The 21,959-nt window shown below is 40.9% G+C and overlaps 1 protein-coding gene across 1 annotated transcript in view; it reads left to right on the top strand.

The window, feature by feature from the left end:
* The first annotated feature begins 10,077 nt into the window (after positions 1-10,077).
* Positions 10,078-21,959, top strand: part of fn1a (fibronectin 1a) — a 31,873-nt gene continuing 19,991 nt past the window's right edge. The window contains exons 1-12 of the mRNA XM_054614681.1: positions 10,078-10,419; positions 11,447-11,572; positions 11,707-11,844; positions 12,169-12,300; positions 12,531-12,668; positions 13,457-13,615; positions 14,208-14,405; positions 14,544-14,726; positions 14,901-15,077; positions 18,839-18,994; positions 19,400-19,528; positions 19,826-19,969. Of these exons, the coding sequence (XP_054470656.1) occupies positions 10,290-10,419; positions 11,447-11,572; positions 11,707-11,844; positions 12,169-12,300; positions 12,531-12,668; positions 13,457-13,615; positions 14,208-14,405; positions 14,544-14,726; positions 14,901-15,077; positions 18,839-18,994; positions 19,400-19,528; positions 19,826-19,969 (1,810 nt within the window). The 5' untranslated portion in view covers positions 10,078-10,289. The remainder of the gene's footprint in view (positions 10,420-11,446; positions 11,573-11,706; positions 11,845-12,168; positions 12,301-12,530; positions 12,669-13,456; positions 13,616-14,207; positions 14,406-14,543; positions 14,727-14,900; positions 15,078-18,838; positions 18,995-19,399; positions 19,529-19,825; positions 19,970-21,959) is intronic.

The following is a 21,959-nucleotide window of genomic DNA, read 5'->3' as shown; positions in this document are numbered from 1 at the left end:
GCTCCATCCAGGACACACATACACGCATCTCTTCCCAAACATCTCCATCTGTAGTTATATACCTCTAATTAGAACATGACTGTGTATGACTCAGACCTTTGAGGGAAGTCATCGTTTCCCAGCTGTCCTCACTTTCCATGCCCTCTGTGCTCACTGACTGTTTTTGTAGGATATAATAATATAATAACGGCTCAAGCGAACATATTTTGTGCACGATGTCGTTGAAGGTTTGCTTCCTTCTTTCGTACTCTCTCTCTTCCCCCTCATTCTTCCATTCAGTATGGTTCACCCCCACCGTTCCTCAAGTTATGACTCTGGAATTCCTCACCAGTGTTGTGGGGTAACCATGGAAACCCCGGATCTGCATCTTCCTTTGTTACTAACACAAGATTTTTAGCTTCATAACGAGTTGAGAAAACAGTCATGCTTATGTTATATACATAATGATAATAGTAATAAAAAAAACATACATATATATATGTATATATACGTACACATATGTATCTTATTTGTATCCCCTTTAAGCATAACAATGAATTAATAAGTCATTTTACTGGAATTAAATTCCATTATTCTCTAAAAATGTTTCTTATTTCTACATTTTTTGTATAAGTTATGTCTAGAAACTTGCACATATGCAAAAGAGGATGTTAAATATTTCCAGGTCAGACAGGGGGCAGTGGGATCAGGCAGGTCACGGTCTGGGCTCATACATCTTTCTTAACTAGACCAAAGAGCACTTTGTCCATTCAACCACTAATGCATAATAACATTTTTCAATCTACCAAGAAGTTTACAAGGCAACCCTTCTTTCCTCAATAACCAAAGGCAGGAAAAAACACATCATTCTTATCCAGGGGGTATTCTGTGTTTTGTAGAAATGGACAACTAATCTGGGAACCAACACCAAATAAACAAAATAAACCAGAGGTTGACTTGTGATCCCAGACCAGCAACCACATTTCAATTAAGGGCCCAGACTTATGAAAACAAGTACGTCTGCCGTATATGGTTATGACGCCTCAGAGAGGCCTTTTAACTCATTTTCAATCTGTGCACATGAGTTAGGAAAGTGTTTATCCAGAGGCTTGGTCTGCACTAAAAATGGGACATCTATTAGATTTAAATTGGTCCCCAAGTCATTATTTCAAATTATAGGTATAGTGTTACATATCTTGCATATTTCTGCAAACTTTTGAAAATGCTAATGAGAAAGGTTTCCAGATAGAAATGTCACCAAAAGGCTGCCATACTCACTTACAAAACAGCTAAATAAAGTGGAATAAAGAAAGCAACACCTTAAAACTGACATTTCAATTTTTCCAATACAATAATTGAATCATGATTTGTCAGTTAAATGGACAGTAGAGCACAGCTACCTGCTTCCAAGCAAAAAACAGCACTCATCACTGTACCTACGTGATGCACTATATTGATCCATATGGTAAATATCAATGTGCAATGGCTGACGCTCTTCTCACTCTATTAATGGCACAGCAAAACCACTGCTGTCTTTCACAATCATCTCACAAACAGAGATATTTATCAATATGGATGCACAGAAAATAGCCACCATTTATCACTGTTTTGTGTGTACATACTGTCATTTGAATTTACTGTAAATGTGTTTCCATTTTATACTGGCACATGCCTTCTTATAGCAATTTCTTATATATATATATATATATATATATATATATATATATATATACTGATTTCCAAAGTAAAGCCAAAGTTAATATGAGGCTTCAACAGTGTTCAGACCAAAATCAGCCCTTCATTAAAACAATATACAGGGCATGCCGGCCTCCCAGGCAATTAAATATGATCCATACAGCTCAATATGAGTAACAGATTTTGGAATTTCAAGGCTTCTCAGATGTAAAACACAGTGCAGTGTTTATAACATAAGATCGAACTACTCTGGAAAGTTATCTTGACAGCAATTTCTTTTTAATATCAACACTGTATACAATGGAAAAACAAAGTAATCCACTTAGACAGTGCACTTGCATGTATTTTATTGACTAGAGGCAGGTCTCGCTGAATGACAATGAGGTGCGTTGCGGCACATGATGAGCAAACAGTTTTTTGCCAGACGACCCTGGGCTGTTTTGCCAAAGCTGCTTTTTTTCAGCCAGAACTCAAGCCAGTCTAAACGTGGCCTTAGTCCAATAACTTATCATCTTCCAAAGAACCTCGTACTTTTCCCCCCTTGTTTACAGTGTTAACACTGTCTTTGGAAACGTAAAGAGGATATGTGGTATGAAAGACTTTAGAAGATTGCTATGAGTGACTCAGACTGCCAAAACCTCATGTTACTTTTAGAAGGCCTTTTTACACAGAACAAAGACTGTGACATAGCGTTAACGTCCTGTTTAAAACGTTAAGTTTAGTGTTTTTATGTTTTTAAACCACATTTCACACGTTGCACCTTTAAGGTCTTGAGTTTACTTCAATTCAATAGCCTACTATAGCACAACAATTTGAAAACAGCTGCTCTAAGAAGCGGTGCTGTAAATCCATTTGATCCTTATTAGATGCTATAGGCGTGTTCAACGACCCTTACTGAGGGCTGCTGGGAGAAAAAGGTGGAGAATATACTTTTATGGAGCCGTTAGAAAACAGCACAATTCGCAACTGTCTGTGAGAACTGTTGGCTGTAACACACACACACACACACACACACACACACACACACACACACACACACACACACACACACACACACACACACACACACACACACACACACACACACACACACACACACACACACACACACACACACACACACACACACACACACACACACACACACACACACACACACACAGAGACGACCACCACACCCTCATCCAACTTCTAACTTCCTCCCATCCAGCTTGGGTTCCCTGTGGGGGTCGACAGGCCAGTGCATTATGGTCTGTCACCAGGAGATAAACCAAATGCTGCAGCGATGACATCATCCGGCTGTTTGTTTATGGGGAGCTGAGGGGGGTCGATGGAGAGATGGGCAGAAGGAAGAGGGAGGGATTGGGGACACTCGAGGAGAAGTGGGGTGTTGCGAAAGACTCAGAAAGGGAGATAAGATGACATCGAAAAAATGAAACAGGATGCATTCATGAACCCTGAATAAGCAAATGTATCCCACTTTGCCTCCTGCGTTTGTTTAGCCTGCAGAATGCTCACTGAATAAGCAAACACTCACAGTTTGCGCTTACTGGCTGTTTGCTTTCAGACCACAGCTGCTTAGTCTATGCATGAGCTTTTCAATTAAGTGTAGCTTCCATCTGTGTATTATTCTTTGAAGTGAACAGATATGGGAGTACTGCATACCCAAAATACACGTCTCATTCAGGATCTACAGATTCAGTTTTGTTTGAGGGGAAAGATTGTGAAATACTTTCTACATGTTGGACACAGCTATTTGTGAAATTTGATGTATGAAGGCTCTGCATAAATACATCTTTCAGTGTATACTGTATGTTAAAAATACAAGTAGCTTTCTCATTTAATTTGTCATATCAGAAGTGGTGACATAGAAATCAAACTTACGAGCAACGAATGCAAGAAACCACTATTGTCCAAACTTCACTTCGGGTTGAGTAATAATAAATAAAAAAGCTTCTGATGCAATAAGAAAAATGGAAAAGGTTGCGTAAAGCAAAGGTTATGATAAACGATGCAGAAATATTATTGGGACAAAACAAACAAAAGTCAAGGCCAACATTTCCTCATATTTCTCGTGGTACATTATGAATTGTACTAAAATGTACAACAATGCACACGCATAAGTCTTACTCACATTCTCCAAATTAGCATTTTTGATACAGAGTTCGGAATATAATGTTAAAGAATAATTAACTTGTTACATTGCCACAGATGACAAAATCCTGATTGTTGCAGTTTCCACATGGTTAAAAACATAAAGACTGTCCTCATTCCCATGACAACAACAGTGGAAGTGGTCCATGAGGTGTACATGACACACTTGGAAGTTTCTTGTCTATCCGAAACGGGTCAATGGTTAGAGATCTGAATCACTCATATCTGTGGTGTACTGTAGCTAATGGTTGCGGAGGTGGTTAGGGGCCATGGTGCTCTCATGCTCTCTTGGGCTCTCTTGTGACTTTTCCCACAAGTCTCCCAGGCATATGGTTATGAGTAAGGTCACACAGAGCGGGCAGAGATCAGAATCTCACCCACTCCAAAACTTTATATTTATCAGCTTTTTGATCGTTAAAAGTACCAAATTAATTAATCTGCATCATATATGCAGCTAAAACAAATTATGTACAGTACATATGAACTGGAGTAAGATATTTAAAATCTATAAACAGAAAAAACACATTAATTCCCTCTGTGTGTAATGTAATAACGTGTTTATGACAATTAGCCAACTTCATCTTTTACAGGCACCTCCATAAAACGTACATCTTTGATACTGAAATAAATATGTTGGGAGTAGTTGTTCCTGCGGCTACTGAATGGATGAAGGACAACAGGACAATAATTTAGCCTTCTCAGCTGCACAATGATTCATGACACATTTCAAATCAGCTTTAACCAGCTATAAATACTGAGATGTTTTTTTAAGATAACCAGAGCTTATCCAGAACTTATCCAGCTAAGAAAAGTGTGGAGTCTCAACTCCTAATCACTCCATCTTTCCTCAGACTGTGACCTCATCTCCCTTGAGGAGGGGGGAGGCTGGATGAAGAAAAGAGGAAAACAGGGGGGGAGGGAAACAGAAGAGATGTTGACGGATGTTTTTTTTGTAATAAGACACATGTAAGAAATTCTTATTGTACTTGGATGAATTGGAACAAAAGTCTGTACAGACATTCATGGTGCCCAGAGGATAAAGCCCACTGACTATGATGATCTCCTGATATTTCCTCTAATTCAATCATGAGGTTTTAAGCAGAAAAGTACTTTAATTTCCACGAAAGTTGGTACCGACAATTATGCTCTACTCAGGAGCGCCAACATCAGGTTAAATTTGAATTTGTCCTATACGTTGGCTAATTAAAAAATGTTAGCATTCTAACTAAGAAGCCAATGCAGAAGTGTCAGAAACTTGCATTCTTTCTAAAGGCCTTCAGGGGGCGTCTGATTGCATAGACGTCTATGAGAAAATTAACTACATCTCACTGGATTTATTAGATCAGTAAACATTGTACACATGAGTTTAGGGTCCCAGTGGCTGGTTTCAAGTCTTCTTCAATACAGCATGATGTCCATAAAATAAATATTTTTCCCATTTAGAGTAAAATAGACGAAGAAGGGGTACGCTTTAGGGCGGGGCTACCTTGTGATTGACAGGCGTTGTCTAGTCTGGGAATTGTCTGTCTCTTTGTATTACAACTTTAACCCTTTCACAGTGTGTTGTCATTTCATGAAAGTTGCGTAAGTGAAGTTTGAACATTTTGGTTACCTAAAAATGTTTTATTTAGCGTCCAGTTGTACTTAGCCACACCCTCTTTTGTCATTTCTGGTTACAAAAAAAGAGATAGCGACATCCAAAAAACAAGGTGGCGATGGCCAAAATGCCTAACTCGAGGCTTCAAAACCGTACTCCACTTTCTATATACCGTATTTTCCGCACTATAGGGCGCACTGGATTATAAGGCGCACTGTCAATGAATGGTCTATTTTCGATCTTTTTTCATATATAAAGCGCTCCAGACTATAAGGCGCATTAAGCGAAACAAAACAGTCAGTCAGTCAAACTTTATTAAACGTGTTCACAATAACTCTCAACATTGTTCAAACGTTAATGAGCGTATTCACAATAACTCCCAACCCTGTTCAGTTGTAACACGTAAAAAAAACAGTCTGCTCTATTTCCATGTTCTACTGCGTGACTGATAGCCTTGAGTTTGAAGTCCACGTCGTAAGCGTGTCTCTTGACAGGAGCCATGTTGGGTCCTTATACACACACACTGTAATATTATGGTGAAGCACAGTATGTATTACTCCGCGACGCTCCTGACTACGGTAGCTGTAATGCTGCTGCGGTGCGGCTTTGTAGTTTACCAAAGTCGTACTAAAACATTTTGACAGAGCGCCGTGTAAGTTTTTTAATTTTTCACAACAGCAAACCACATACTAAATGTGCTTAAAGTGATAGGAATGGAAACAAAGACATGAGGTACAGGATAGACTGAGGTCAAAAGATGCAGTGAGGCACTCAGTTAAAGGTATGCAAGACATTTAAAAATATCGAAAACATTGTATTAAAGGAATGCTGGAATTGTATAGTGTAAGACGAGACGAGCAAGCCAGCGGGGACTGCTCTGGGATGTTGCAACAATATGTGAGGAATGACCAATTATCGAGTGCAAGGACCAACGACACTTCATGATGCGAAACCACAGTGAGAAGCGTGTAGAGGATAGTTAAATACCAGACCGCACTCTAAGAGTAACATTTTGAGGAGATTTTGGAGAAGAGACGGGCTTGGAAGGAAAAAGTTGGATGAAAATGTGCAGCAGCTGTACGGAGACCTTGCAGCTGTGACCTCTTTCCTCACCCTTGTCCTGTTTCTCAGTGTATTGTGTAATGCATTCACAAAGTTACAGTTTGATTTCCACACATCAGCATTAAACTTCACAAATTTCCCAATTCTCCATTCAGTCGCATCACGTTGCCTCCATTTCACCTACTCCTCCCAGAGTCTCTTAGGATTATTCATATCTCCCTCTGTCGCACTGAGACCTCTTTCCACACTTTAACTTCCTTTCTCTTTCTGTCTTCTCACTTTTTCTTCTCTCCTTGTGCCTGTGACTGTCACATACTGGAAATGATTGTCGCATTTTCATTGTGACCATGTTGATTCACTTTTAATGGCAAATTACCACATAAACCCGGTCTTTATAACCATAAGAATGTGGGTATATTTATTTATGAAGCCACAGCGGGCAGTGAGCTTTCACAATAACCAGATAATGGCTGAAGTGGTTTGGACATGGTAACCACAGGGAAGTTATTTCACTTTGGGGTGGACATGTGAGGAGGTAAAAAAGACAAAGAACTGTTGTTTGTAAATTTAGGTGAAAAAGCTACTTTACAATATTTTGGACAAACTTAGAATGTCAAAATATGAAATTTTCGTATATGAAAGAATTAAAAGAGCTCGAAAAGACTCCCCGACTCAGTGAAAGTGTTAAATCTAGTGGTTAGTGCTTTCAGTTAATAACTACATTTTAATATAACCTAACTATCTAACTACATAAGATTAATATGACTAGGATTAAGTGATTATAACAGCATGATGTAATGACCCATATATTGTTTTCTTCTCCTCTGAGGCGTGCCTGAGGTCGATTGTCCCGCTGCGGCACAAATTTAGCAATTTTTCAGTCGTCACAAGCTCTTAGATCAAGTTCAAAACAGAAACATAACATTGCCAATGCCTCGACAGATAATTAGAAACGCACTCACGGTCAGTAGTATATCAGATGACCTTTTCACCTCTTCACCTTCACATGACATCGCCATCCAACAAACATGTCCATATATAGATTAGTGTATTCTAAAGGGTTTAGGAGGAGGAGGTGAATGGAAAGAAAGTCCTCAAGTTGGGATAACTATTACAGGAAGATTAGTTGTATACACAGGTAGATTTCATTTACAGGGTTAATCTGTAACTGAAAACATATGTGGAGCTTCTCTGCTCAGAAGTGGTGTTTTTCTCACTTCTTTAGCTGAACACATTGTAAAACATGTTCCCTCACAAGATGTGACTGCAGCGCTTCTTCGGTCAGGGCGACCTGCATGTTCATCCTTTTAAATACAATGACTCAGAGCTTCATTCCGACAGCAATACAGTTGTTGAGTCTTTGAGTTATCAATCCTCTGGGTCTCTGCTTAAAAAAAAATAACCACACACACAGACAGTCTTTGTTGCAGTAAGCCAACATGCCAGCCAACAGATTTCCCACGCGTGGGACAAAAGGCAACAGATGAGTCCTATGGCGTGTCAAAATAACTTCCCTCATAACTAATCGTAGTGCGGAGCAAATGCTCAATAAAACACTGGTAACAAAAATGTCACACTCGAGCCAAATGATGCCAACACCAAATCCCTCTAACACCTCCAAAATGTGTATAAACCCCTTAGATTTCCGGACACACATAAGATAACCCACATGGCCTCAGCTAGAGAGTCTGAACGCTCATTTCACCACGGATTGACTTGCCAGCTGACTGACGATTAATCTGTTTTACTGCTTTGACACTGGAGCTGGTGCCGTTGCAGAGGAAATACTGAGACTAAGTGAACGGTTTTTCTTTTTTCATACATCATGTGTCAACGACGATGCGGCGGGTTAAAATATTATGTTTTCAGTTTTGTCTGACTATACTGAAGTGTCTGCCTCATCATTACGTGGGACATGCATTTAAAAACTCGGCTGACACATTATTATTTTGATTCCAAGATGGCCTTCCCCTTGTTCTGTTCAGATGGACTCAAGGGAGTCACAAACCAACAGTTTTTTGTTATTCAATTGAAGTTCAGGGACTCACCATGCATGACTGTTTCAACCTCAGAATGTTCTAGAAGTGACTAAAGACACTGCAGGAAGTTTGCACTCATAGAGGGGAACCAACGAGTGACTAGGCCAAACAGCAACATTACTGTAGGTTTCCATTTACAAAAGAAAATGCAGTCAACATGGAGCTAAACGGACAAGAGGACAGTGCTACAGAAACTCTCCCTTGCTTTTCCAATTGCCGAACAAAATCAAAAACAAATGCCCAACTGATCTAAAATGGGCTTTTCTAAAAAATTTGTACACTCTGTAAGGTGTTTCCAATAAGAGACACAGAGAAGGACTGGTAAGGCAGTCTCTTTGCGAGATAAACAAAGTTTGGGAGAGATAAATAGTATTCCTCTTGCTTTTCATGGTGTTGAAGACTTAAACTGGAAAAAACAATGAAATATAACCAATGAAAATGCATGCACAAGAATCAACTAACTGCAACTGATAGCACAGAGAGTGAGCGAGAGAGGAGACGAGCAAGAGTGAAAGAGAAAATTGATCTTTTAGCTCGCAAATTACAGAAGCTTGCGTCACAGAGGACTCATGACATATAAACAATTTCCAGACTTTGAAACACTAGGCTACTGGAGACTTTCCAGACACTGACGCCATTGACCTAATTCCTGCAGATCACTACCAGGACTGTGTGTAAAACCTATAGGCCAATATACTGCGTAGCATTAACGCCCTGCAGCAAGGTTGTGCTGCTCAAATCACAAGAACCAGCAATATATCAACACTCCATGACAATACCACAACAATTACAGACATAGACCCCTAGATGCTTGATGGTAGATATGAAGTTGTGCAAAAAAATCTTTCTTTTACACTATCTGTCAAAACAAATATATATATATATATATAGGACAGCAGTGTGGTAAATGTGTGTTCTTACAGCTGGAAAAAGAGGAACATCAAACTTCTGGCCTGTTAAAAAAGAATAAACAAAACCCCTGTGTGGTTCTACTAAATGAACGGTTTCAAGCACAAAACAATCACAAAATGTATTAAATCAACATTCAAACACACCTTGCACTCTTCAGACACAATTAGGGCAGATGGTTGTGTACAGGTGACTATAGGACAACAGTAAAATAAGGCCTAGAGGAGATTTTAGAAATGTAAAGATAGTGAGCAGGCATGGCCAACAACAGGCCCTAAACTCCAAACTTTTACAGATATTGTGAAGGTTCTGGGTCCAGGGCCCTACATCTGTATTAACTGGGTCATCAAAATCTGCTAATGGGGCATTTCCTCTGTATCATGACATCAAAGATACTTCACAGTTTGCTTACTTCAGTGTTGCAGGTTGCATGGAGACAATTTGAAACAATATTTCTGTCTTACCTCATGGGTTAAAAAAAAAAAAAAAAAAAAAAATAGAAAGAGGAACACTTGAAATTCATAACCATCTTTGTTTAGTAAAAAAGTTTGTCTGCCCTCTTGGCCTACGTGCTGCGTGGGTAGTCGGCCCTCTTTTTTTCCCTTTGGACCTCCCTCCTCCGGCTGAATGGAAGCCATGCCCAGATAAATCACTCCCACAGACTGGTAACCTGCACACTGTGGCCGCAGACTGGAGAGGAGGAGGACCGATCTGGGAGGTTGGAGCGCTGCAGGAAAATAAGCATTTCAACTGGAACCGACTTCTCTCCTTTCCCCCCCCACCCCACCCCTTGGTGAAATAAACTTTGCACAAGGAGCACCTGTAAACCCAAGTTCTGCAACAGCCGGGTCAGTATGTCCCGCAGCTCCATAGCCAGGGTGCTGGTTGCTCTCTGCATCGGGAGCGCAGTGAACTGCATGCCCAAAGGAACGCACAAGAGCCGGCGACAAGCGCAGCAGCATCAGGTCTCCTCAGTCTCTCAGGGTGAGTGTGTTTTTACCCCAAAAGTTATTCATCTAATGACTGTATGCAGTAAATTCTTAAGTGGGGGGGCCCCAGAGGTCACTTGAAAGACTTAACAGTTAACAGAGGGTTAATAATGAAATTACAGTTCATTTTGATCATGTGTTTGGCATCTTTAGTTGTCGAGATAGAAAGCATCATGTGTTTTTTCTATAAGACATAATCTTTTCAGGTAGTGTACAAATACTTGTGAGGGATTTGCAGGTAAAACAATTGGAAAGCTCACAGATTAGGTATTGCATTGTGTATTTTTGGTTGATAAACGACACAAAAAGCACAATCAGTCTCTACGATACCTCTAATCATTGGCTTAAACCAAACAAAAAAACCTTTCTGATCTCCTCAACTTCAATGCTCGTGATCTAAGCTTCTGAGAGGGAAAAAGTAAAAACTCTAGGCTTCAATTTTAAAGTTGGAAAAAGAAAAAAAAGATGCTGTTGACATGTGAAGTCATGAGATGTGAACAAAGGACATGCCTGGTGGGGGAGAGAAAGAGAGTAAAGGTGGATATAATTCTCCACACTGTGCAACTGATTTATTACTCAGCCCTGGGGGCCCTTTTTGAAGTCATGTTAACACGTCCAGGGTCAATTTCACAGGCATGGTTGTCTTTCCCCACAATAAAATGTTTATTCTAATGTGGGGTTTGCTTATTTGGATATGGAAAAAACAGTTTGTCATTTAACCCATTATACTGCTCTAAATGTTTTGTTGTTATGGTTAGGGCTCTACCATTTTCCAGTACATTTTTATGTTTTTTCCACTTTGAAAGAGGACATGGTAAGCAGGTACAGTGTTTTGGGGTGTGTGAGGGTGGAGGGTGTTTTCCCTCTCCCTCACATTTTCCCTACACTCTGTGTTTTTTAGTGTAGGAGTAAAGGGAGGGCGGTGCGTTTCATTTGACCTCCTGCTGCCTCATTCTAGCTCGTACCAAAGTCTCATTAGCTGTATATCTTTCTGATCTCTTTTTTGTTTTTTCACCTGTCAGATGGTTGTTTAGAGAATGGTCAGTTCTATGGTATTAATGACCAGTTTGAACGACCATATTTGGGCAGCATTCTGGTCTGTACCTGCTATGGAGTCGCTGGCATCAAGTGTAAAAGCAAACCTGAAGGTTAGTTTGTGTGTATTGATCAAATTTGTTTTAAATTGTTTCCAGAATTTCTTTTTCTCTATACAAGCCCATCTTCATTCCCCTCAAAACAAACATAAAACACACCCTTTTTTTCATTGTTTTCCCCCTTTTAGCAGAGGAAACGTGCTATGATAAGATCAACCAGCAGTCCTACAATGTGGGAGAAACCTATGAGAGACCCAAGGAGGGCATGATCTGGGACTGTACCTGTATCGGATCAGGGAGGGGCAAGATCAGCTGCACCATTGGCAGTAAGTTTGTGTTTTTTTCTTTCCTATGAGTTCCTGCTCTATAAGGAGCTGCACCGCCACCATTAACTGTTCTAACCCCAGACCACACTTCCTAGTTTATGTGTTTCTGTTCATATCCTGGTCTGCCAGTCCGATGCCAGTAAACTGGTTAATCTCCATATTCTCCTCAGTTGATCAGCAACTGGTGCTGTACAGCTGTTAGCAGTTATCTGGGTGGTGAGATAATGGGAAAAATGTCTGAGTGTTTCTTTTGCTTTCTTTGTGTGCAAACACACATATGCATGCACATTGACCTCAGTCGTTTTTTTCTTTCTGTCTACCCAGACCGCTGTCATGAGGGCGGGGCTTCATATAAGATTGGTGACACCTGGAGGAGACCCCATGAGACAGGAGGCTACATGTTGGAGTGTGTCTGTCTGGGTAACGGCAAGGGAGAGTGGACCTGCAAACCAGTCGGTGAGTCATTCAGACATCCACTGACTAACAGACGGCTGCTTTTACATGCTGGGAAAACTGATTTTAGTTTGCCAGAAAATTTGGGATGATGGATCAGATTGTTATGTAATAGTTATTATCTTGTGTTTTACTGTCAGTTTTACTGTTTTACTGTTTGGTACAAAAGGGTTGATTAGTAGGAAAAAAGCTTTTTATTGATTTAGTAGCTCACAAATCTCCGTTTCCTGCAGCTGAGCGTTGCTATGACAACTCAGCGGGAACATCCTATGATGTTGGGGAGACCTGGGAGAAGCCGTACCAGGGATGGATGGTGGTGGACTGCACCTGTATGGGAGAGGGAAGTGGACGCATCACCTGTACTTCCAGAAGTAAGAAACCCATTATTTCTTCTTAACTATCTATTGTACTGTTACCTACACAATTTTTGTTCATTTCCTTTTTACTGCTACTGTATGTAATCTGTATGGGACCGAGCTGCATCACAACAATCCAACTTCAAAGATCTCTCTATTTGTGTATCTTCTATCTATACAAATGTATCTCTACTTGTTCAAAACCGACAGGGAAAACTGGGCCACTAAGATCCACAAACAAGCAGAAAATTGAATTAAATGCTACTTAATTGCTGCGTTTTTTGGAACACGTCACAGGTGTCAATACACATCAGCTTTATCCTAATGGAACAACACACACAATACTCTCTGGTCGTACTTGCAGAGCTGAAGGCAAACAGCAAAACATTTCAACAGGCTGTGGAGGAAATGTTTAGCAACTGTGTTTCCAATTAGGACCATTACTTGCATCCTTAACGATGCTGGCTGATGTAATAGATGAGAATGAATGTCATTCCCTGTTGGTTTTTTGTCACATGCCAGGCTTCAGGGTGGCCTCAGATGTTTTTGTATTGGATGTTATCAATAAATTGTTATCATGACTGTGCTCAACAAGTCAGCAACAAAGTCTCAAGGCACAAACATGGAAACAGCTGGTGGCCAGGAGGAAATACTCCCCACAGGATCGCTGCAGACTTTGAAACAGTCACTGTAGCACATTAACATAAAGGCTTCACCATGTTTCCTACCAAAATGGACCACAATGCTGTCGAACAGTTTCCATCTATTTCTAATGAATCCCTCTCGTTCACTTCTCTCCATAGATCGCTGTAACGACCAGGACACTCTGACCTCCTACCGTATCGGAGATACCTGGACCAAGACAGACGCCCAGGGCCACCCACTCCAGTGTCTGTGCACCGGGAACGGCCGAGGGGAGTGGAAGTGTGAGCGACACGCTTCACTTCATACCACTGGCCTGGGTGAGAAATGAATGATAACGTGCCTCTCGTTTTTTTTTTGGTTTCATTCCCCCCTGCTGTATTCGTGGAGAGAAGAATGTATACCAGAGACAGATGCTGTGAGGAGAGAGAGATAAGAAGTGCCAAGTGTTGAAGTGAGAAAGACGTGTCTTTAAACTCATGACCATGACCTCATTCGAGGGAGAGACTGTGAAGAGGGAACTGCAGAGGGAGAAATGAAACATGGGAAAATTGAGGGAAGAAATGTGCTTGAAGTGGTCTGAAGTGATTATTGGGTGTGAGACAGGAACATATGCATGTCGTGACTCAGGGACAGTAAACTCATTGAAAGCTTGTAGCTAACGCATTACAGTGCTATTTCCATTTTATAATTAAAGCCAGACATTTATTTAATTTTGTATGTCATACTGCACAACCCACTATGAAATCATGCATAGGCCTTAACTCCAGTGACAGAGTTGTTTGTTCTTGTGTTTTATTAAGCAATTTTTTTTTTTCATGTTTTAGCTGCATCATCAATTAATAGGCTACTTTAATTTTGGAAGTTTTTCTGTTGTATCACCCTTGACCCGGATCAAACGTTTCATTCCAGGCACTGGCTCTCGTGTGATCACTAACATCCAGCCTGCGGTCTACCAGCCCGCCAGTGTTCCTGGTCTTACCCAGGAGGGTCCCTGTCGGACAGATGCAGGACTTTCCTACTTTATCGGCCAGCGCTGGATGAAGAACCAGGGAAACCAGCAGATGATCTGTACCTGTCTTGGCAATGGAATCAGCTGTGAACAGTGGGGTAAGATATGGTCCTTTTTGTCTTCACAAATTCAAGAAATCCACCAATAGTGGCCATCATTGTATAAGAATTTAGTCAATATGTTGTCATATGTTTAGTCATTACTGTATTCATGCCTGTTCTCCTGTCTTCATACAGATGGACCGGCTCCAGTGTACGGTGGCAACTCCGGAGGTCAGCCCTGTGTGTTTCCCTTTGTCTACAAGGGGAAGACCTACCACTCCTGTATCTCTGATGGACACAGTGATGGACAGCTCTGGTGTTCCACCTCCTCTGACTATGAGACAGACCAGAAATATTCTTTCTGTACAGAGAAGAATGGTGAGCAGATGTGTTAAATGTTATTAACGGCAGTACCTCGACAAGCACTTGCTTCTTATCTGAAGTGTGTGATTATGCTTGGTAGTATGTGTAAAACAGGAGTTGTACTGGTGGTTGGATGTTGATAACTCAAAGTGATACCAATTTATATGGTTATGTTTCTTCTTTTAACAGTAATTGTGGTAACACGAGGCGGTAATTCGAACGGTGCTCTGTGCCAGTTCCCCTACCTCTATAACGGCCGAAACTACACCGACTGTACTGCAGATGGTCGTAGAGACGGCATGAAGTGGTGCGGCACCACGATCGACTATGATGGAGAGCAGCGTTTTGGATTCTGTCCTATGGCTGGTAAGTCTGTGTGTGTGTGTGTGTGTGTGTGTGTGTGTGTGATGGAGAGAGGAAGGACAGAGAGACTCCAACTGTGTGTTCCAATACCCATAATACAATACGATATAGTATGCCAGAGAAAGATTTAGTATGTCCCGATACATAGTATGTCAAATGCAGTATGCTAAAAAATACCAGGATGTCCTACTGCATCTGGTTGCATTTTGCAATATGCAAGCTAGTGTGTTTTTCTGGCTATTCTGACCCACAATCCTCTGCGCAGCAGATATATGACAAAGTAGTATGTCCCAATTTAATGCACACTGCATGCAGCAGATCCAGTATGTACTGAAAGTAAAAAGAAAAAGTATTGGATTTGGAATGCGGTCCAAATGTTGGGGCTGGAGGTGGTGGTGTTGTTTGAAGATGTGTGGTACTAAAAGAAGATACAGGCCACTCTATTATAGATGGCATTTTAAAATATCATTCAAATGTCCATTTAAAAAAGGAAGCAAAACAAAACAACTTTTAAAACCCTTTTTCACACACTTTAGTTTCAAAAATATTCGTTTGCAAGCCAGAAGTGTTTTCCCGCCATAGGGGCCACTAATGTGATTAGCTGAGCTAATTACAATGTCCCTCCCTCTCTTAAGTAAAATGTATCTCCGCCCAGTCTGAATCAGCCCATAGCCTTTGTATTAAGACCATTCTTTGGCGATGAAAGATTTGATGGGTAACCTTATTGAATTAACATAAAAGCTATTATCAGATTGATGTTAAAAAGGAGTCGGGGCTGTTGGGGCAGACAACAACTAATTTACAGTTCTTACACCTTTTTATTTGTAGTGTAGCCAAATTCACATTGAAGTCACTGCCTTGTTAGAGATGTCTTGTTGTGTTGTTTAGGTGTCAATTAGGTCTCCATGGGTAACAAAAGAGGCTGCAACACCAGGGGGTAGTTTACACTGCACTAATGTCTGTGAAGGAGTAATGATATGGTAATGATGATACCAACATGCCATTAAACAAAGGGATGAACTCTGAAAAACATAGAGGACTTCTTAAGATAACAGGTGAATGCATGTTGATGTCTGAATAAGATGCCTTATAGATGAAAAAAAACCCCACATAGTCATGTTGAGTAATGCTGAAGCTAGTTGATACAAACACAGCTGCGTAGTCACAACAAATGTGAGTCTTTGGTATTGCTGTGAATGTCCAAGATCAATTCTAGCTAACATAATTTTAGATGTTTATCTCAGGCATTGCTTGAATTTAGTGTGTACATAAATTAAGTACAGACAGATGTAAAAAAAAATATCCACAAATTTAAACTCTGATTTAAACAAAACATCCTTCTTACTGCTGTGTACATCCAAGTAGACAGTTAGTTAGAAGATGGAACAGTTTGTTTGGCAGCAGTCTGTAAAATGTGGCTGTTGCACGGTGGAAACCTCTACAAGACTTATCTGAGATAAGGCAATCTTTGAATTCTAAGAAAGATGGAGCACTGGATTTCTTTTTAATCTCAAAACAATTTACTGTTTGTAGTTTCTATGCAGTGTGGTTAGACAGATAGGCGATCATTTAAAGAAGTACAGACTTGTTCAACTCTGCTCTGAAGACAAAGGATTTGGTTGTGCAGAGGTTTGGAGTTAACACATGTGCTTATGGACAGCCTATAGAATAGTAATCCTTGTTTTATGTTTTACTTAACGAAGCACATCGCAAGTGATGGGATAATGGATTGTGCTGATTTTAAAGCTATAATTTTCTCCAGAATTCCTTTTATATGCCTACTTCAATCCCAGGACCCACCTTTGCAGCGACACCCTGTTGTTAACAACACCCTGTCAAGATTTAAAGAGGGGGAAGAAACTGCGTTTGTGCCCTTTAGCCGGTGTCAGAGCGGGTTTGTCTGTGTTAAACTCCGTCCAGCAATCAAAGCAGCGGGGGGTCTTTGATATTGACATTAATGGCTTCACAGGGATTGTCAAAACAAACATGGCACTTGAGATGTTAATGCCAGTGCTTAAAGAGCAGTAATAGTCTGGAGCCCCTTCTGCTCCACCTGTGGCAGACCTACGGGAAGATGCTGGATAGGCTAATCTGGTGTTTGTCATGTGACCTTTGAATGGTAGGGGCTCTGTCTGCTCCACCATTATGCAAACTGCACCATTTACATTATTAGATCCACTGTTTTCTCTCTACCCCAATAACAATTGAAAAATATGACCATATATTTGTACCAGTCCCTCTTCAACAAGATCACCAAGGCTTTTGTTTTTCCTTTGCATCTCAGTTGGAATCTCCTAACATACCATCAAGCAGTGATGTTTAGCCTAGAGGAAATTGTCCCTGGTAATCCAATGTCCAAACACCCAGTTAAGTTTTAAATGGCCTCTTTCAGAGTCATTAAAACAGTAGTTCAACTTCCATGAGAACGCCTAGACTGGTTTTAAAGAGATAATTAAGTTGATGCCAAATACATTCAGACGTTTTCGAACAGATTGATATTCAGATTGTAGATTCAGATTGTAGTCTCATTTTGTGTAGCAAAATGGGACTACAATCTGCATTTTGTTGTGCATTTCTGTTGTACAAAGACAATAGAATAACCTTGTAACCTTGACCAGCCCTTACTCAGATCATTCAAATGCTAAGTTAGCTTGAGCCCCAGGCCTGGCCACTGCACATCTCAAACCACCGCCCTGGTACTTGACTATTCCCTACCATGTCCTAAAAAGCTCCCGTATTTCTGCCCCAAGCCACAGCCTTGGTGCATAGCCACCAAACCAAGTTCAAATGATCTTTAGTCCAAGGAGCCAGATGGTCTGGCTGTGGTCCAGATTCGGCCTGCCTTAGAAAAGTTTGGTCCGGGCTGCAAGACAGCAGCTCTGCCCTTTATCTCCACCTCCACCTCCCTCCCCTACATGGAGTGTTGAAGCGTTATGCACTTTGGCATGCATGCATATCAGCTCTGCCTGCTCCTCTGTCTCTGCAGCCCCACTGTTGAAGCAGTCGTTTAGTCTGCAGCTCACTCATGTGTTTCAACAATAAATGCTATTTTTTGCCACTATTGTAAACTCAAGTGTTTCCTTTGTGTAATTTGGATAAAGGTCAGCACTCACAAAAGAGGTTAGAATCTGCACTAGAATACCCAGTAATGTGAAGAATGTCTGTCTGGCAGTCAAATGCCACACACATTTTCTTACTACTGAAATCAGTTTTGCACCAGGCGTTCACTATATTTAGAAATGCCTATTCGGGAGTCTTCCTGTCCCACCTACCTAAAATTGTTTCTCTTTCCTGAATAAAAACTACTCACTCTTTTAAATAAGGGAGAACATATGGTGAACACACACAGCCATTCATACACACAAGGACATTAGACAGCTGTTTCTGGCTTCCGATCCAGTAAAATCTCCCTTTTTTCTATGGACACAGGTGTTCTGTGTCGGTTGTGTCCTCTACGGCTTTGTGTCGTAATTGTAGGGTAGAATCTCCAAGGAAGATCATTCACCATTCACCGTGTGTTAGTGTGTGTTTTCATCTCCATGTTGGTATGCACTGCTTGCATTATTAACAAGGTTTAAGATGTGTTGCATGACTGTGCATCTGATTATTTTGTGTGGTTTAGTTTGGTTTGTTTTATCGACTAAATTATTAGTTTGTTCCAGTTTTTCCTCAAAAAAAAACTGGATTTGGAGACGAAGTGAATAAAAATCTCATCCCATAACAATGTGCTTTTGTAACTGTTTTTGTCCTTCTGTGTCTTCTAGACCATGAAGAAGTGTGTACGACCAGTGAAGGGGCGATGCACCGCATGGGAGACCAGTGGGACAAACGGCACGATGTTCTGGGTCACATGATGCGTTGTACTTGCGTCGGCAATGGAAGAGGAGAATGGAGTTGTGTTGCCTACTCTCAGCTTAAAGGTGTGTGTGTGTGTGTGTGTGTGTGTGTGTGTGTGTGTGTGTGTGTGTGTGTGTGACAGAATATGTTACATAGAGGAAGAAAAGGTGATTCAGAGTTGCTGACGTGGCAGTGTCTTTATCCCTGTGTGTGGCAAAATAATTAGAGAGCGATATTAGAATACTCTTGAGTGAAGAGGTGAAAGGTCACAGGCGATATAATCACTCACCTGCCAAAAGGTTAAAAGCGCGGCTGCACACCTGCACTTTATGGGGCTTCAGATGGCCCCTGCATCACAGAGACACACACACACATACATTGTTCAGAAGAGCAGCTGTGCAAAACCAGTGAGGTACTTAGAAAATACATTTTTTCCTCCATGCTAATGCATATATATATATATCTGTGTTTGTTTTTGTCTGTTGCAGACCAGTGTATTGTGGATGGTCTGACCTTTGCGGTGAACCAGACCTTCACCAAACAACATGAGGAGGGCTACACAATGAACTGCACCTGCTTCGGACAGGGGCGTGGCCGCTGGAAGTGTGATGCCATTGGTTAGTTTACCATGTTGCAGGTTTCAGCTGCGTTCATTCAGTCTAAACTAGCATGCAAAGATTAATCTGCTTTAACGGTCCAAATTCAGATAGAAATTACAATTGCAAATTTCTTTGATCATTTTATGCATCACTTCCACACTTAGATACGCACCATTTGTATTTGCAGTGCTTGTTTAAATGTTATTAAATCACCACAGTGAATGCCATTCGAGGGGAGCAGCATTATTGTCAGCTGTCGAACTGTATTTTGTGGTCCCTGTTTCATCACCTGGTTTCATGTGACTCTGCCCTCAGATCAGTGCCAGGAGCCGGAGACGAGAGCCTTCTATAAGATCGGAGAGTCTTGGGATAAAGTCATCCAAGGAATCATGTACAAGTGCTATTGCTATGGCAACGGCGTCGGAGAGCTGAGCTGCGAGCCCCAGCAGTCCTACCCCGGTAAGATGTTAAACACATAAGGGTTTAGTAATGTAGTGATACTGTAAATACTGAAAGAGATTTTCTATGGAAGCTGTGCCTTTTAATAGATCTGGTTCTTAAAGGCTTTGCTGGGAAATGTTGCAAATCAACTTCCATCTAGAGTCTCCACCCCGCTCAAAAAAAGTTGTGCATAATCGTCAAAAAGATGTATTGACTTTTGATGACAAAGGAGGGTCGCACACAATAACAAGAAGTCACTCTATCTACAGACGACTAAAAAACAAAATGTTTTGGCCATCTGGCCTTTATCAATGTGGCAGGAATTTATTAATATTGCAAAACCCCTAATATTCATGGAGGAAATTGTTTGCATGTCTCTTTTTTTCGTCCTTTTTCAGGAAAAAAAGCTCAATATTGTCATTTTTGACTCTTAATCCTCTCTTAGTGCCTGGTACTATTTTATGATGTTGACTGTTGGTTGCACCTCTCACCTTCTAGTTTTATTGTCAGTAATTTGTTGAGGCTTTTGGTCTTTATATATTACAGCCAGGTTAATGCCTGTATTAAACAGGATGGAATGTTCACAGTAGTTGTGAAATATATATTTAATCCTCAGTAAAGATGTGTTGTGTGATGGTAATACGAGCTAACAAATTACGCTCTAACTCCTGCAGTGAAGCGTATTTGTTTAGGTCACCTTGAAAATGAGGCCCTTGACTTTGATGTGAAACAGACAGCGATGGGAGGGGGTGTGATTTCCTCTTTAACAGATACACCCCCCTACTTGGAGCCTTTGTTCTTGCTAGCATGTGGCACATCCCCTGTGCTGTTGCCACAGCTGTACAAAACATCACTGTGTGTGTGTGTGTGTGTGTGTGTGTGTGTGTGTGTGTGTGTGTGTGTGTGTGTGTGTGTGTGTGTGTGTGTGTGTGTGTGTGTGTGTGTGTGTGTGTGTGTGTGTGTGTGTGTGTGTGTGTGTGTGTGTGTGTGTGTGTGTGTGACCTACCACATGAACACATTTAAAGCCTGTTGAACAACGGTTTTCAATTTTGTGGGATTTTAGCAATCACTCTAAATTGAACCTTGTGTCTTTAGAGTTTAAGCACTTAGCCAGCATTATTTAGGATAAAGTCAAGCTTCATTACACAACATTATTCAGCCTTGGTGGGTAGGTTACCTCATCCCTGCTGACTGGAAACCAAGCTGGGCTAGACGGCATCGCTGCACACTGACTTTTAACAAACAGCTTCCACGTTTTGAAGTTTTTTCCATCATATCTGGGTTCCCTCACAAGCGTTGTTGTTTATCTTTTGGTATTCTTCCCCCTTCGTCTTTTACAACTCACCACGTACAGTATGATGGGCCTTTATGCTATTTATTTGCTATCGCATTTTTAAAAAAGTGAGACTGTGAAGCTATGCTTTCTTATATGAAAACATTTGAACTATTACTCGTTTGCCCTGTGTGTGTGTGTGTGAAGCAGGTTGTAGGGAGATACAAAATGTAGGGCACTATTCCTCCATAAGTGGCTGTAATAGCAACCAGCTGTGAACTTGCTCTGCGTCTGGGTTTGTGTGTGTGTGTGTGTGTGTGTGTGTGTGTGTGACACACAAATACAGCATGCTAAGATTTAAGGGCAGCAAGAGGCAAATCCAGACTCAGAGTCAGTTGGCTTACTGCGGAGAACACCATAAAAGGTAAAAATGGAAAATCCCAGTGAAGGATCTTTTTAAGGGTTTTCACAAGTCTCAGATTTAGCGCCACATTGATACGATCTTCTTAAAAAAAAAAGTTTGTTTTCTTTTCCGCCCTCTGCGTTTATCTCTCCTTGTCTGGAGTTTAATTTAATCTTTAATCTTTTGGGGTATTTCTTATTGTTAGGATCACTCTGAGCATTACTTATCTTTGCTGCGGTCCTTATCACCACCTTGCTGTGTCTCTTCTCTGTATCAAGAACGAATGTTGTGTCTGTGTGTGCAAAAGAAAGGGGGATGTCTGCATGTACGTG

This window comes from Anoplopoma fimbria, chromosome 16 (assembly GCF_027596085.1).
Source record: "Anoplopoma fimbria isolate UVic2021 breed Golden Eagle Sablefish chromosome 16, Afim_UVic_2022, whole genome shotgun sequence".
Lineage (NCBI taxonomy): Eukaryota > Metazoa > Chordata > Actinopteri > Perciformes > Anoplopomatidae > Anoplopoma > Anoplopoma fimbria.
Note: the sequence above shows the minus strand (reverse complement) of the source record. Positions and strands in the feature narration are given on the sequence as shown.